Genomic DNA, 18,539 nt, shown 5'->3' with positions numbered 1-18,539 from the left:
GTCCAAGATGCTGACAGCCCAAGGATTTCTCACAAGGTAAGAAAAAGGAAGAGGTACCACACACAACTGCCCAGCAGCAGAGATGGGAGAAACAGAGGGAACACCTCTTCACAGAGCACATCATCCTCAGAGGCCACGTGTTCCTCCTGTAGGACCTTCCCAGCACCAGAGGCAGAGCTATTAGACAAGTCTACAAAAGGCCAAATGCAGCAGGGACTGAGGTGCAACCCCCCAGCCAGTGTCAGAGACCAATTTTGCTCTGACATAAGATGGCAATTCTCAGCAACAGCAGCAGACCCACCCATTTAATGGTACCTTCCTCTTGTCTATTTCCCACATACAAGGCAACTCCAGCATCTCCCTACGTCTGGCAGTACATTCGTGTATCCTACCAGCACACTATCTCCAGCCACCCCAGCTTGAAAAGCTGACTGTTTAAACAACAGTTTATTTAGTCTATTTTGGGTAGATAAAACACACGTGCTAACGGTGGTGCAACAGCAGAACACAGCAACGCTGCTGAGGTGTCAAAATAGACACTGCTTCAGGCACACAATGCTATCCTGTACAGCCTAGCACAGCTGGTTTAAGATATGGGCAATAGGTCTCAGGCAATGGCAGTAAAATGAATTTGCTTAGGAATGTTACAAAGCCAATAATTAAATGCAATCTTTTATGAAATCAGCATATAGAAAAGTTTTCCCTCTGTGACAAGAAATTCTTTACTTCTAATTTTGAAACTATGGTTAACAGTGGATAACATGAAAGCAAGACAGGAAATAGTACCCCCTTTCTGAGGCCTGGCAACCTACAAGTTTTGAAGAAATTTGTAATTCAGCTTGAACGTATGAGATAAATTATTATTTAATAGAAATAAGTAAAAAATACATCAGATAAAGCTCCTGATCAAACAGCATTTCTCTCCTGACACACATATGACTTTCCCTGGAAACCCTTTGAAAATTAGCTTGCCCTTAGGGTAATCAAATGACGCATAATTAACTTTTCAATGGAGTTATCTTTGTATAACTTCTTTCTTTCATTTATTGGAATAAAAACTTCCTTCCTGTCCTTCCGCAAATTCCTAAACACATCAAAATGTGCTAGCACAGTTAGGTCATTACCACTTCACAGCATGCTCAGATATGTAAGTTTTGAATTACTCTAAGCATTTTACACACACTGTGGGACTGTCCTATGATAAATAACATGTGGAAAATCAAGCTTATATTGACACAAATTAAAAGAGCATGGCTACATGGCTGGCAGCTCTTTTGACTCTAAGCCAGACTCCTTGCATTGCTGTCCATAAGAACCGCTCAATGGTTAACGCCGCTTTTTGAAAAACACTAATTAATTCAATGCCAAGTAGGTATGATGTAAAACCCCCATTGTCTTATGAGGACTTCCAAATCCAGCCTTAGCCTCTGCTCCCAGAGCTGGGAGGAGAACCAGTAGAGCTGAAAGGATCAAAAAAAAAAAAACAAAACAACCCACCCTCAAACCAAACCAACCAACCAACCAACCAAAAAAAAGACAAAAAAACAAACCCCAAAAAACTGACCTCCCTTGGGCACAGTGGTTAACGTAGGGATAAGTTGGACAACATCTTGCACAACAGTTCGCTAACTCGACCTCCCTGGGGTTTCAGCTTGTCCTACTGATGCTGCTGAAGACCAGCTCCTGACCACCTCCAACACTTCACAGCTGTACTCTTGGAGCAAACCTCCACCAAAATAACTTCAGCAAGAGTTTTGCAGATAATTAAAGCAAGGCAGAAGTTACCAACCCCTCCAGATTTCAGCATGATGTAGGAACCAGCAGAGAGAGTAACAGTGTCCTGGAAAGGTGCCCATTCCCTGAACACCACATTAGTGAGAAATTATGTTTCGGGTATCAGTCAAAGATTGACAAACACGTTGCCATCTCAAGTATCAGGCCTTCAAAACGGTGCGAACTTTCATTCTGAAACCCGGAAGAGGGTACAGGTAACACACTACTGCCTGATCCACCTACAAAAGACTGCTTTCTAATTAAAGCAGTTATGTGCCATTTCACAATATTTTTTCCCTTGTGTTTACAGAAGGATTACTGCCTATTCCTTTTTCATGAAACTGGTAATTTAAGATGGGAATCAATTCTTAACATTTAACCTCACAGGTTTCCAGCAAAACTCACCAAAGCTGTTTTTTGTTTTGTGGGGTTTTTTTAGATTTCATAAATTCACCCTTTGTGCCAACACAATGAAACCAACTAATACTTTAACAAAGCAAGATGCCCCAAGACAGTATTTTTACATGACACATTTTTCTTAAAACACCTGTGAAGTGTCTATAGGAAAACTCCACCTTAAATCTCTCAGAACTAGTCATAAAACTCCTATTAGGAGACACAGCAGTTCTGAAATCTGAGATCTGCTAATAGTATTTCAGAACCGAACCACTTCTATTTCACAGGAAAACTCTTTTCTCATTAAAACATGAACCCTTTGTGCAATCCAGTACTTGGTTTCTACACAGACACACATCCCCCCCCCCCCTCCTTGACAGGAGATGTGACATTTGGTGACAAACACCTGATTAATATTTGGAGTGGTGAGACCAGCAGTCCTGTAGTCACACTGTACCCAAGCCTCAGAGCCATTCAGATAAGCATCAGAAGTACCACCTCAGCCTTCCAGATTTTACATCAGTAAATCTCAAAGCATAAAGGGAAGCAATGCTTTCAATACCATTTAACAGTTAATATTGCTCCAAGTTTAAAATAACTTGAACAGTTTCCATCTCATATTAAATGCTGTAAATATTCATTAACAATTAGTTTGCATACGAGGCATAATGATAATTCATTTTTTAAATTAAATTTGTGCAAGTCTTATCTACCAGTCTTAACAAGGCTTAAACACTCACCACAGTATTCAGAACTGCTCATACCGCATTAGAGGAATAATTTTCCATAAGCAAACATTAAAAAAAAATTGAACACCCCCCCCCCCCCCCCAAAAAAAAAAAAAAAAAACCAACTAAAAAACAACCCACCGTGAAACAGCTTAGAGGGAGAAGGGGAGGGAGGAGGGAGAAAGCAAAACCACAAAACTCACTTGACTGTAACTCGATTGGACAAATCCTGAAGATCTCCTGGGTGAAAAAGCTGAGCTTCTTTCAGTCCAATATTTTCGCACGCTTTCAGAAAAACATTTATATTATCCTGCAAAGAGAAGTAGAAGGCAGTTGCTTAGTTAAAAGCACTAAGCAGGTTTTGCAAGATGATTAGTGTGACTCTAAATGTCAAAGTCCAGCTCATGTAACTAATACTGAAAAAGCAATCTTCTGGATCACAAACACAGGTCATTTCTCATGCACACAGGCAGGCTGGGCTGCCATCTCAGTGACTGAGGGGTACGTTAAAGATTACCTGGCATAAGGCACTGGTGAGCCAGTAGGCAGCAATCACCACTTTGATGTCAGCTCGCTCAGCAAACAAACGCCCTCTTCCCAGCTTTGCACGACAAGCCTCACCTCTTGCCTTTAAAAATAACTCCAGCTACTGGCGTTCACCACCCAGAAACTCTTGGCAGGGGAGGAAGAAGAGGAGGGACACGCCGTTTCTATGCTCACAGACCGATGAGGGAATATTGCACCTGGAGTCTGGGTTTGGTTGCCGAGCTGAGCTCCAGAGACACAGAAACCAAACTGTATTCAGCTTTCCTGCTTCCTTACTTGGGTTTTTTTTTTGCTTCTTTGTGTTCGTCCTCCCTGCTCCCCCCGACCCCTCCAGCTCACAACAACATATAACAAAATATAGGTGCAGCGTATTACAGCACCCACTCGCTGCACCTGCTGCAGAGCAACAGACTCGTGAGAGCAGGGTTTAAAAAAAAAAAATTAAAAATCCAACGATATGGAGAGATTATACAACTTGTGATCGCTTTCCACTTCATAAACAATAGGCAACAGGCAAGAAATTCCTTCTCGTTAAGCCGGAATGCTATCAACAACAAAAGAATGTGCCCTCTTGCGCACTTGCACCCTTCAGCTGGGAGCCACAGGAAAAGGTACACAAAGTTACTTAATTCGTAAGCTACGCACAGCCCTGTCATTCGAAGGGTTTGTAATTCAAGGTACTGGTACCCGTGTTTAACAGTACCAAAAAGCTCTGCTTCGGCAATGTCATACACTTTAAATTGGTTTGGGTTTCGTGTTGTTTTTTTTGGGGTTTTTTTGATACATCACTGGTAACAGTTATTCCATCATTTAAAATTTATTTTTAAAAAATCCACAGAGAAAACAACAGCTGTTTTTAATACAGACAGTAGTAGTAAAACAAACCTAAGAATCTCACAACCTTCTGTTTTGAAGGTCCCGAGGATTCTAGTATTTCTTATCAGTCTGTAAACATAGCTTAATTCAAAGAAAATATTTGAACAAGGTATTCCCCGTGCAGGCTGTGGGCTTCGTGTTACCACATCCGAGAGATCCTAGGTGTCTCACACGGTGACGGTTATGCCCCAAAGCCTGATGCACGATGTGCCATGGTGGGGGCTGTTCTGCTATGGGGGGCTGCAACATGACAACGGTGATGGGGGACACAATGTGGTGGCAGAGAGGAGGGGGCTGGGAAGGATAGAGGACAGGCAACCTCGCCTCCGCACAAGCTCCTGCAGCATCCACGGGGCTGCTGGCACAAGTGGCCAAGGTACAGCTTCATGCTGGGGGGTGCAATCTCAGGAGGGGCACTTACTTTTCCCCTTCCCATGCAATGCTCCTTTTTCCTTTTCATGCATCACAGGGAAAGCTGGCTAAACTAGTCAGTTTTATTCAATTAATATTTGAGTGTCACATTAGTACCAGAACCCCAAGGACTTGAAAAGGTGTTGTTTCTTCAGCATAGAAGAGGCCAACAGGCTACAGTCGCAGGAAGATTAACTACTTGTTAAATAACAACAGACACACAACTATCACACACAACTGTCAGCGTCCAGGGGTCTGGGGAGTCCAAGAAACTGGCAGGAAAGGCAAAAGAAGGAAGCAGCAGGGTGCAAGGAACAAGCAGTTGCAAGGTAATGAACTAAGTGGCACCAACGCCAACCAAGGCAACATGCCCTGATTGGTCTCACCCATTGCCAAAACTTGAGTAAACTCCCAAAACGATGGGTTACGTCAACTTAACTGCGGAAAACAAGCATGTTGTGCAGGTAAACAAGGAAGAAGATTCAGAGATTTAGAGAAATGGATGCTGCCTACACCCTGAGTACAACAAAAACAAAGCAGAGGAGTTGCTCATCAATGACTGCTTGGCTGCACAACCACTGAACTGTCGGCACACAAGAGAATTGATTTAGAAGGTGTCGCAGCAATTAAACCTATCAAACGTCAGCCTCCTGATAAATAACACGGCCCTGAGAACATCATCGCTGACATGAGTCAAGACCTTCAGAAATGGGTCAGAGGCAGGGGGAGATAACATGGGAGGCAGAGCACAGCTAGTCACAGCACTCACGTGCAAGATGAAACATGGTTCAAAACCTGCCTGCCCCCAGCTCCTAAGCCAGCAGCTCGAGCGTGCCTGCCATCTCGCAGGTAACTGCCCCAACACCAGCTCTCCTTCAGCCACGGCCTGGAGCTGACCCCCAGAGCATCCAGAGGTGACACCCAAAAGGCTATTGCTCCAGTTTGGATATTGACACAAAAAGGTGTAATTTCAACAAATCAGCACTTCTAAATACTGTCCTTGCCAAGTTATTCTTGACCATCCCTAATCACTGTGGTAATCACCAAAGCTACAGGTCTGAAAATAGCTAGCAGATGTTTTAAACTCCACCAGAATAATGAACCTGAATATTAATTTTAAATAGCGGCACAGAAATAAGCAGAAGAAAAATGACAAGCTATCAACCTCACAATTAGATTTATCATTAGAAATGTGAACAGGAACATTGTTCGGTGATTAATGCGCTCAAATATAGAAGTCATCGCACTATTCCTTTTACCAAAATAAATGTACTTCAACAGGACTAATGGTCATTACCACTGCAGCTTCAAAGGGTATACTGCAATCTGAATCTCATCGTACTCCACAAAAATCATTAAGTATTCTGAACTCAAAAGCCTGGAGAAGCACAATACACCAGACCTATTTCCTCGTGACCACAAGTCACCGAAGCGGCGCGCTTGAGAAAAAAAAGGGTTCACACTGTGCCTAACGACAACCCTGCCACTGAGGTGTCCCCAGTCTCTGTAAATGAGGGCAGGCCCTTTACAGATTGGAATTAGCAGAGATGCAGAGAAAGAGGAGTATGATGATGAGGGAAGACAAGGGACCTATATAATGAGAACTAGAGAACGTGGTTCCGTTACACTAATAAAATGGGGCGAGCACAAGAGGTAATAACTGCTGCCATCTACCAGCACAAGGGAACCAAAACCAGAAGGGGAGAGAAGAGCTGTCCAGCCCAAAAGCTTGGTCAGGCAGATCAAATACATTTATGCAGAAAACATATAAGGTTTCTGACCATTAAAAGACGAAGCTCCTGAACTAACAGAGATAACAGACAAAAATCAACTACATGATTTTAATACACAAAGCTCAATCAGTGTATTTCTGCGAGCATGTGCAGCTGGAATTAGCATCACAGAACTACAGGTTTTAAATGACAACAAAAAATAAAGCCTGAAGTCTTAACCACAAAATTCAAGTGTAATTCATTTCTAGTATGTTTTTACTACTTCTAAGTGTTTTGGTGGGAGGGGGTGGGGAAGCTGGAAGGAGACTGGAGTGGGACTGCTTTTCCCCCCAGACAGCAGAGCATTTCAGATGCTCCCAGCACGACTTGAGTTTCCCACACACCGTACAGACTTACATTAAATGCACGGCACAGAATGCTGACTAGGTAGAGCTATTACAATTCAGCATTTCATTTTTGTCTCAAACTTCAAAGTAAACCGCACCCAAAAACTCTGCTAAGTCGTAACACAGGAGAGAGGGAGCCAGCAGTGGGAAGCAGGTCATCCACGAGCAGGCATTTAAATACCACTGTCTGGGGGACTTACAAATGATACCACACACTTTCAGGCATGCACCTGCCTTTCTGGTCCCCATAGGGTGTCACTAGCCACAAAACCTTCCCTCTGCCTGTTGCTAAAGCATCCCCCTCTAACCAACATTGAGAAGGAGCCAAGATGCCTTGCCCATACTGAAAGTGAGTGTGGTCCATGCCCTCCCTCCAATGTCCTAGGAGAGTAGGGTTGCTTTTCTCACTCCTGCATCCTCATGGACATGAGGACCGGAAAAAGCTGAGCCTTCCCTGTCCTTCCTTGCCGGACCTCAGTGCTGCTTCTGCTCCTAGGCAAGGGGGCTGCAGCCGAGCTCTGTACCTCCATCATGTGAATGGGGAGGGAACGGCAGGGCTGCTGCTGCAGTTCTCCTCATTCCCATCACTATCTTTCAGGCCACAAAGAAAACACAAGAAGCTACTCATTATATGGGAAAATATAAGAATACAGACACCTTCCTTTAAAAAAGAATGATTAAAAAATGTACAAATAATAATAAGAGAGTGATCAGAAGCAGCAGTGGTGCCGTGCTTGCACTGTGATCAGCTCCTAACGTATGTCACTGTGGCAAGAACTTGAGATACAGGTGAAGCAGCACTATGACAAGGAAGACAAGACAGCGCTGATAAGGTGGAGGTGGGGGAAAGTACATATGCTCCTCAACACCTCAAAAAACCCCCACCCAAATCCTGAAAAAAGGGGGGTGGGGGTGGGCACTTTCTAAAACAGGAAAAAAACACCAAAACAAAACAACCATGAGCAACAGGAAAATGAGGGAAAAGATAAAATGCAAAAAAGATCAAGACAGAGTTGACCTTAAGTAGGAAAAAAAACCCAACCCAAAACCACCAACCTGAGAATGGACATACAATGCATAAATACCAAAAAGAATTTTAAAAATCTCTTAAAGGAAAGAGCATGAAGTGAAAGGTAATTAAGAAGTCTCCGCATCATGTGCATATACCATCTTATTTTGATTACTTATATGCAATGCAAAAATCACACTAAATTCAGCTTGTATGTTTGAGCTGCAATTTAATTAAAAAAATAAATCCCTCATTATCATTATTATCTGGGTAGGGCAGCAGGAATATTAAATACATGTGTAAATACATTTGCTTTCTTTAGGGTGCAGTCATACTGTGTGGTAAGCCTGCCTTCTCCCTAGTTAACTGTTCCTCTGAAGCCCTGCGCATGCACTGAAACACAGTGAAATCTCGTAGGCATACAAGTTGTGGCACATCTTTCAGTTCACTTGGCATCTGGGAGAAAAACAATTTAATTAACGTGGTGTTTTTCTGTTTTTCCCGGCTGCGTCAGCCAACAGATGAAGACAGTTCTCCAGGTTGTCTCCTACTCTCCCGCAAATACCTACCATTTCAGTTAAAGCCCTTATTTCTACTGATACTCAAGCTCTGTTTTGTTTCTTTTTTGCTGGGGATTTTAGGGTGGGTTTTTTGCAGAGTATGAAGGGGAAGAATGGGAACAGTATTTCATAACAGCACCCTATGCTCACAGGACCATGCAGTATAAGTATTCCAGCATCATCCAGGCCATGACTTGGTGCCAGAAGTTGTTTTCAATTTCTGGGCTCAAAAAAAAAAAAAAAAAAAATCCACCCAGTACCTACAGTGCCTAGCAACAAAAAACTTACAACATTTTAGGAAGAGAGATTGATGGTTTTTTCTGGCTACAGAATTCTGAAAATCATCTGACTTGATCATATGTAACAGGCATTTATCTTAGTACTATATGAAGACATTTGGAGTCACCTTGAAAGCTTACAGTGTGCCTCCTTCAGCTCAGCATTCACGACAAACCCTCTTTATTGGCATCCTCATTCTCTTAAATAAGGGTGTATTTCCATTACAACAAGAGGTAATTTCTATAAGTAGAAAATGTTTTTTGTAGATGTAGCATTCTACTGACCATCAAAGCCAGTTCATATCAGTTTCATACAGAATTTAAAGCTGCATTTGGCAGCAGCAGCACTGTACAGCTACCCGCTGTTTATATTCAGAGGTGGAGTGAGGGAAAAAACCTACAGCAGGAGCTCGTTGAACAAGTCGGGTAACTTGCTCTTCCTCGGAGGTACGTTTCGGTTATTAGTGCTGGCTGCAGCTGGGGTTAGAAGGGGTGAGGGGAAGAGTGAGGAATGGGACTGAACCAAGTTTGTGGTCTGACCACAGGCCTGGGAGCCAGGAACTCCCAATTACCACCTTGGCCTTGCATATCAGGATGCTTGATCCCCATCACCCACTCGTCCCATCTGTAGATTGTGATCCCAGCTCCTACAGCTCTGTTTCTCTGAAGGCTGCTAACGGGTTCGACCTTGAACAGAAAGGAGGAGTAGGAGGAATGGAATAGCTGAACTAGGGTTTTTTCCTCCCATTTTGGGCCCAAAACTAAAAATAATAATTAAAACAATCATCCTACAGGCGTAATTTGACTTAGAGTGACCTCAGGGCTTTTGTTCAGTAAATTATACCACCTGTAACAGAGTGCGCTGAGCACTGTATTGGCCAAAGATCAGAAACGATGCTAATTGCTTTGCCACTCCCCTCTGCACGCCCTTCGTTGTTTTTCCACATTGGGTAAAATAATAAATTATTGTGATCCTTGACACAGGGATTCCCTGCCCCAGCTCTATGCATGATTACAGACACCAACTCTTCAACAACTCATTTCCAGTTTTCCTCTCAAAAAGCAGGTGCTCCCATTGCCAATACAAACTCTCCCATTACCTTAGTACTCCCAGTACCAGTAACTGTAAATCAGCTGGGAAGAGGAACTTTCCCCTTCACCACTGCCATTCACAAGTCTCAGGGTTCAACCACCATGGAAACCACATTCTGAAGCAGACTTACCAGGTAAGAACCATTCTGGTTTTGGACAAAAAGCCTCATTCATCCCCCAGACCCCAGCTCCATGTAATGACAGCAGCTGGTCACAGACCTCTGTAAGACCAAGGTGTGTGTTGAAGGATCTTCCCCACAGTTTGTTCCTCAGCTCCCAGTGCTGCCCACCGCTGTGTGTAATGGCCAGCACAAGACCTCTCTGCCCAGCTCACCTCATTGCCTGCAACCTCTCACAGCACTGAGCACCACAGTTTCTTTCCAACAGGAGTAATGGGATTAAGGAAAACGCACAACAGAAATTAATGGGTTCATTTTGAAGCAGGACTTCTGGGTTGACAGCTGTTGAGGTGCTTGACACAGAAAGGGACCAACTGTCCCCAGTGACTCAAAAGCCCTCCCAGGCCCATGTCTCTTACATGTCTCTACAGCATAACCTTTACTATGACAGTACAGCTCAATAATACAGCACCAATGTGTACCAAACGAGCCTTTTACTGATAAGAGAGAGTGAATATCAGGTTGTAAACTGCAGGTGTGTTTCTGGGATGTCACTGCTACCAGTAAGGCCAGCTGGAAAGGAGAAGGGCAGAAGTACAGCACGTGGGCACCCCATGCAGACATGTCTTGTTATCAAGAAAGCTCTCTGTACTTCACAGTTTCATCCCGTTTTGGACAAGACAAGGGGAATTTAGCTCGCCCAGTCACAGGCACTTTTACTGTAAAGAAAGTATAGTCTCAGAAAGCTAATACGGAATAAACATCCTGGGCTATTTCTGTGTTTAGACAAGCCTTAACTTTCCCACCAGTTAGTTGCATTCCAGTCAAAGTCAAGAAAAAAAGGAAAAAAAAGAAAAAAAATAATCAAGTGATGTGCTTTTCACCCCAAACGGTTTATACAAAACAGACTTTATAAGCAAAGTGTGTTAAATACTCCAGCGCCAAGTCACTCCACTACACAGAACTGGAACGACAGTAATCCACTTAAAGGTGAAACTCCCCTGAAGCCTAATGAGTAATAAAAGAAGACCTCTTGTTCTTGAAACACAAAGTTTTGGCCGGGCTTGCCTCCCCCCACCCTTTTTTTTTTTAGTGGTATACAGAAGCTTTTCTGTTTTGCTTGCACAGGTTAACAGTTTTATATAGATAAAATTGAGCCCCTCTACACACAGGGCTTGAAACAGAGCAAGTTGTCTCAGATTCTTATTTCACGTAGTCCCTGATTTTTCAACTATAATTCATTACTCCATTCTTCCTAAAACAGAATTTGGAAGTTCAACTTTGCATCCTTTAGGAGCCAGATATCTTTTGTTTCTCAACAGGAGCAGCATCCTACTACTGTATGTAACCCTTGCTGCCCTACATGGGCTTGTCCTGTGCTGTTGAGAAGCTCTCCCAGCACACCCGGATCAACGAGCAGGTTGGGAGACAACTTGCCTTGCAGCCCATCTGAACTCCTGCATTAGTGCCGGGCCTCCTCATGTCCCTCCCCGCCCTCGTGCCCCACAGAAAGCACGCCTGGTCACCAAACAGCTCAGTCCTCTGCATTTGGCAGCATTTGATGCGGGTATTGTATTCAATAGCTCCTTTACATACATCACTGGCGGAGGGTGATTCAGCACAGGCACACAGGCACAGAGGTGTTCAGACAGGCATTAAAACATGTGGTATGAGGATTTTGTACCAAACAGAAGAGTGCGCAGCACAGCTGTACAGCTCCAGCACTGATACCACAGCAAAAGCTGTCACCGCTGCAATTAACTTCTACTGTCTTTGGAAATTGCCAACAAATTTTAAACAAAGCACATCAATAAATATCTGACAAGCCAGAGAAAAAAAAAACAACCACTGTAGTGTCCAGCTAATGAAGATTTAACACAGATAAAGACTGACTGTTGCAAGAAATCTCAAAACCATGCTTCCTTGGCAAATGCAGGAGAAATCAGATTATAAACAACACCAGTATGATTTAAGGTGTGTACCTTTTCTACGTGGTTGACGTTCTTTTTCCAGTTAGGAAGGAATGTTTCTTTACAAACACAGAAACAGTCATCAGTTATTTAAAGAAATAAAAACAGCAAAAAAAGGGCAGAGTATATCACAGACTACAGCTGACTGAGTTCATAAATGGAATTTGTTTGTAGTTTGTTTGGCAACTGGATTTATGTATTTTGTTAAGTGCTGGCAAGTTGAGGTGAAAAATGTCACACTTTTTCAGAGCTTTGGTTCAAAGCAGGAGGAGGGACGAAAAGGTTCCACATTAGAAAGTTCCTGCTGCCAATCATATTACTTTAGCACTAGTTTACCAGAATTTTTGAATGAATTAATTACCATTTTGACATCTCATCCCAGCAACACACTGGAAGCGTCGGTTTGGAAGACATGATCTCATTTAAAGCTTCCCCAAAATACTACTTTTGATTCACACGCATTAGCCAACAGGCACAGCACTTACCGTCTCCTGACAAGCAACCAGGGCGAGTAGCTGAACCACTGTTTCTTGGGGTTGGCACCCATATAATTTCTCCCCACTAATGCCTCCTAGATACATTTCACTTCATCATCACCCACTCAAAACCTGTCAAGTTCAATCTGGTGTCTGGGTTGATCGAAGTCTTGAGCAGCTACTAAAAATGTCACAAAGAGTTTGCATCAACCTCCTCTTTCCCCACACCCTACATTTCAAAGTGTTTAGGCAGCAACAGAAAACAATTAAAGGAAATTCAGAGCTAAGGCTGAAACATACCATATGTTTTCAAGCAGAAGGACACAAAACATCAGTAAACCACTGCCGAGATTACATACTCCCACTATCAGGCATTGAAAGACTACAGAACAATGTCATCTCTAACTATTAATAACCATACTTCCTTTCTAGCACACAACCCTCTTTTCTTAATTGTCTAAGAGAGGTATTTCCATACAAGCCACATTCCTCTTTCCCATAAGACAGCAGAAAGAGTACCAGAAGTGATTTATAGTTCCGCATACATTCCTAGCGGGTCTTGCATCACTCTTAACATTTGCTAATTTATAGTTTTAGATTCTCAGAACACAGGTCAGACTTTTTCTTTTCTTTTTACTTTTTTGTTTGTTTGTTTGCAGGATAGTCTATGACAGAATTGCACTGAGAGTCCAAATTTCACCCCTACCCTACTCCCCCACTCTGAATTACTGATTGACCTCAGGAAAGCCACTAAAACTACCATTGCCCACAGTTTGCTATATTCTGGTGTAGAACCAAAACCATGGTAAAGAGATCTTTGCTAAGTACTCAGAAGCCTAATATATTAAAAAAAAATTTTATATAAGAGGTAAGACTTTTCTTACATTTTTAAGCATAATGATCAGGTTTCTAAAATGCTTCATAAATTTACAAAGACCAACAACAATTTATAACTTTCTATTATTTTTTTTTTTTTTCAATCAGGATTTTCATTCCCCCAGTTTGTGCCCCCATTATATTTTCCCAAATTTGAAACAACATCTGCTTAGGAGTTTGCAGTACAAGCAACTGAAACATCCAATTTTTACAACGGAAACACACATGCTAATTTCCGATTGCATTTTCTGTGGCACTGACAAAATCTCACTAAAATTCATTAGGTAAGAAATCTGACACATTGTTTGAGGACTACATTTGAAATACCACGCTGTGTCACTTCCCAGGTGAGAACGTATTCTCTCAAGGTAATATCATAGAATGATTTGGGTTGGAAGGGACTTTAATAATCATCTAGTCCACCCCAGCCCACCCCCCCACGCCCCCGCAATGAACACAGACATCTTGAACTAGATCAAATTGCTCAGAGCTCTTGTCCAACCTGACCTTGAACGTTTCCAGGGATGGGGCATCTACCACCTCTTCAGACAACCTGTTCCAGTGTTTCACCACCCTCATCATAGAAAATTTCTTTATATCAAGTCTAAATCTGCCCCTTTTAGTTTAAAAAACCCTTGTCCTATGACAAAAGACCCTGCTAAAATGTTTGCCTCCATTTTTCTAAGAAATTTTCTAAGCCCCCTTTAACTATTGAAAGTCCACAATAAGGCCTCCCTGGAGCCTTCTCTTCTCCAGGCTGAACAACCCCAGCTCTCAGCCTTTCTTCATAGCAGAGGTGTTCCAGCCCTTTGAGCATTTTTGTTGTCCTCCTCTGGACCCACTCCAACAGGTCCATGTCTTTCCTTTGGTGAGGACTCCAGAACTGGGTGCAGCACTCCAGGTGGGATCTCACCAGAGTGGAGTGGAGGGGGAGAAACACCTCTTTCAACCTGCTGGCTACACTCCTTTTGACGCAGCTCAGGAAATGGATTGCCTTCTGGACTGCAAGTGCACATTGTTGGCTTATGTCCAGTTTTTCATCTACCAGTACCCCCAAATCCTTCTCCTCAGGGCTACTCTCAATCCCTTCATCCCCCAGCCTGTATTGATACTGGGGGTTGCCCCAATCCAGGTGCAGAACCTTGCACTTGGCCTTGTTGAACCTCATGAGGTTCACACGGGCCCACTTCTTGAGCTTGTCCAGGTCCCTCTGAATGGCATTGCATCCCTCAGGCATTTCAACTGCACCATTCAGCTTGGTGTCACCTGCAAACTTGCTGAGGCTGCACTCCATCCCTCTGACTATGCTATCGATGAAGATATTAAACAGTACTGGTCCCAGTACGGACCCCTGAGGGACACCACTTGTCACTGATCTCCACCTGGACATTGAGCTGTTGACCACTGCCCTCTGGATGTGACCATCCAACCAATTCCTCATCCATCAATCCATGAAATCCATACCTCTCCAATTTAGAGAGAAGGATGTTGTGGGGGACCATGTCAAAGGACTTCCAGAAGTCCAGACTGACAATATCCATAGCTCTTCCCTTGTCTACTGATGTAGTCACTCCATCACAGAAGGCCACTGTATTGGTCAGGCAAGACCTGCCCACAGTAAAGCCACGCTGGCCATCTTGAATCACCTCCCAGTCCTCCATGTGCCTTAGCACAGCTTCTAGTAGGATCTGTTCCATGATCTTGCCAGGCACAGAGGGGAGGCTGACAGGTCGGTAGTTCCCAGAGCCCTCCCTCCTGCACCCATTTTTAAAAAGGTTAATGCTTCCCATTTCCCATTAATCTCTTGCTTCCCACAAGAAAAAGGAAAACAACACTTTTGGCAAGTTCTGTTACCTGCAGCATAAAAAGGATATTGAATGAAAAGAGGTCGATAACTACTACTGTATAGAGGAACCTGATCTTATTTCTGCCATTTGAAGTGCTCCTGAGCCTGCATTAGATGTATAAGCTGCCTTAGAAAGGACATCACACGTGTGATGCAGGGCATGAGTTCTGTCAGACCATACCCACTTTCGCTTCCTCCCCCTTCCTCCTCAGTTTTAGACATACTGAAGTTGAAAGTCAGAAGAAACACCGACTGCTACTCTAAAACAAAAATCTCCACTGATGTAAGGATTATGCTAAGTAACTAGAAGTCTCTTAAAATACTTGTCTTTCTGAATTCCCCAAAATCTTGCTGAGCATATGCAACTGGAAAAAGAGGCATCATTGCTCATTAACTTTGTTTACATATTGAAATTACCAGCTTTTCATGAAAAAAGACATGTATCATCTTGTGCCTTGCCTTATGAAAAGCAATACAAGACTAATCAGCCTCCAGGTGAAAGACATCAAATATGACTTGGGCAACTTCATCCTTCGCAGCAGCGCTGTGTATACATTTACCCGGTACCTCTGAACTTAACACTTCAGAGACAAATCAAAACCCCAAGAGCCAGGCCAGCCGTGAGAGAGGGTGATGTGGGCAGGGCTCAAGGCAGAACCCACATCTGTTGCATCAGCTGTAGTGTGTCCTGGTACTCTTCAAAAAGGTGACTTAAACCTTCAGAAGAAAAAACACCACTCCACATAACTCAGTATTACTCGTTCATCGCTGCAGAAAGAAAACATCAGACAAGCAAACAGACATGTCAAATGGTTACCAGCTCATTAGCTAGCTCTCAGCCAAAATTTACGAGGCTATTTCTTATGAACATTTTTGGGCCCCGTTAATGAATGCACAGCCAGCAATTCCTTCCAGGTTTGAGCTTTTATTCTTTGGTGTTTGGTAGCAAAGCAAACAACAGTAGCTTTCGTGTAACTTAGTCCATGTATTTGTGTATTTGCCCTTCCTCATTGTTCACAAAGAATAGAAAGAAGTTCATACACTCATTTTCTCATACCAGACAAGCTACTATTAATATTACTAATGTAGCCCATACTAATCAAATTCACAGAGCAGGAGTTTACAATTTTTAAAAATCAAATTATTAGAAGAGAAATACAAAATGCAAGAAGTCAGAAAGCATGGACCAATATAAAGGCTATACTAGACACAAGGAGGTGAACAGCAGGAGAAAATAATCAGGATTTTCAATATGAAGTAGTGAACTGCAGAATTAGAGCTGCTTTGAAAAAAAATTGTATTTTTAAAATTAAAATAAATCCTCTCATATTAATATTACCATCAGATTTTTCAAATTAAAGTGGAAAACAGAACTAATTTGATTGAGTAATCTAGAAAAGGAGCTTTGTAGCCAAGTCCTAAATAAAACATAAAACTGAAATAATCTTCACTTTGCAAATGTGGATTTTACCTGAAAAAAAAAAAAATTTAATGTGTCCTATAATAAAGTTAAAACGTCATCTGCATGCCATTCCCCTCCAACACAAAAAAACCCAAATGAAACCAAAACCTGTCAAGAAAACTTTCCCACAGAAAAGAAAATGTTGGCCAGCTCTACTTGATGACAAGAGATAAGGAAATACCAGGGTGGTTCCACAGTTTGCAAAGTGTTAGACACAAAGGCTTACAAAAATATTGTTTAATGGCAGCATTTTTACGTTCTCCACCCTGTCTTTATCTTCTCTTTCATTTTGGTATAGCTTTCTTTTACATTTCTCCCTCCTTACCTTTATTGTTCCCTACTTTCCTGGTTTAGAAGGTACATGCCGATGATCTCCATAACAAAGCGGTTCTCCCCCACTCTTTGAGGTGGTTGCCTTGGTGCAAGTGGAATTAATACCTTCTGATACATTAAGTAAATTATATAATGTAGTGGTATATTATATTTCATTAAAGAGAAGAATGATGTTTGAGTAGCACTTGTCAGAAGGGCACGTTGGGCCTTGGTGAACCAGGAAAATGAGTGTTTGAAATACCCTACCCAGAAACCCATCAAGACACTCTTCACCCTATAGGATTCCAAATTCCCCACTAGAACAAAAAACCAAACAAAAATACCACTCTACAGTGTTTCAGATGCCCATGTTCAAAGCTGGGACTGCCTAGAGATGCGCAGATTTATTCTCTTGTGTGAAAGGGAAACAGAAGTTCACAAAAAGCCTTCTGCCAAAGCTGAAGAACTTAATGAAGATGACATTTGGCACTAATATTCATCCAGCACTCACACTGAGACAGTTATCAACATCTCTACTCATTTGAAATCAGGGGCCAACTTTAAAAAACATGCACTTATGTTATTTCACTTCCAATTCTGAAAACCCAACAGTTCTCTGCTCTGCCCTGTGGTTTGCCCTCACGCCTCTGATGTGATGAAATGCTTCCCAACCACAGGGCGAAGTGTTGGACTTCCATCTCACAGAGGCTGCAAGGAAAGATAGATAGATGGTCTTAGAAGACCAAATTGTTACATTGCAAAGCAAAGTTCCCATTAGCTACCACTCTCCAAAGAAGCTATCAACTAACTCTGAGTTTGCTTCGCCACCTGGTCTCAGCTGGAAACTTACTTTAACTGAAATTTTGCCTTGCTACAGCACACACAGTTATTCCTCCTGAGCAACAAGCAATGTATTATTATGACAGATATGTTGAGCTTGCATATACTACATAAAACCCATTCATCTTCCCACTGTCTCGTGATGTCTTATGACTTCCATCCCAGTTTATGAGTCTCTGTGTTCAGCCAACTGTGTTGGAAACATGAGGTTTCTGGGGAACAACGACACTGCAGCCAGAGATGCACCTCCAAAAATGCTCAGCAGGGCTTTGTTGGAAAATATGCTGTCAGACCACAATGTCCTCCCCCTCATGTAATTATACCCAAACCATCTCACATGAGGGGGTTCCAGCTGAAGCATCCGTATTTATCGAGAACCAGGTTTTCTCTGGGCTTGCTTTTGCTAAGCATTGATTTTATTTCTATCACTCCCACCCTCTGAGAGTGCTGAGCAAAATGATTTTGCAGGATCTGAACCCAGCAAGATTTGTAAATTTGAGTCATCTTCTTTAAATACCATCTCTGTTTCACATAAGTATGGACCAGAAAAAGTGGATTTTTAAGGCAGACTGCACTTGCACTACCGTGCATAATGAAACCTCATCACCCACCATCCTCTGACTTTTTGGTTACCCTGTTACCATTTCTGCCAGAAATGCCTGAGGGCTTCAGGAACTGCTACTCTGCACCGGTTTGCTTGCCTGCTCTGCTGTACTAGGGAAAACACGTGTAGCTCTTTGCACAAACCATGTTTTAGACAGTTTGGAAGATAAGCAGAAATTAAATTTTTGTTTTCCAGAAACTATTTTAATGCAAAGGTTTTAAATGGCATTTTTTTAAAAATGGCCAA

General features: G+C 42.5%; 1 protein-coding gene across 9 annotated transcripts in view; it reads right to left on the bottom strand.

Annotated features, from left to right (window-relative positions):
• Nucleotides 1–18,539, bottom strand: part of LMO7 (LIM domain 7) — a 131,064-nt gene that overhangs the window by 71,044 nt on the left and 41,481 nt on the right. For all 9 annotated transcript variants that reach the window (XM_055702134.1, XM_055702127.1, XM_055702126.1 and 6 more), the window contains exon 4: nt 3,101–3,207. In XM_055702134.1, coding sequence (XP_055558109.1) covers nt 3,101–3,207 — 107 coding nt within the window. The remainder of the gene's footprint in view (nt 1–3,100; nt 3,208–18,539) is intronic.

The sequence above is a fragment of the Falco cherrug genome, chromosome 2, assembly GCF_023634085.1.
Source record: "Falco cherrug isolate bFalChe1 chromosome 2, bFalChe1.pri, whole genome shotgun sequence".
Classification (NCBI taxonomy): Eukaryota; Metazoa; Chordata; class Aves; order Falconiformes; family Falconidae; genus Falco; species Falco cherrug.
This window is presented reverse-complemented; position numbering and strand designations above follow the sequence as displayed.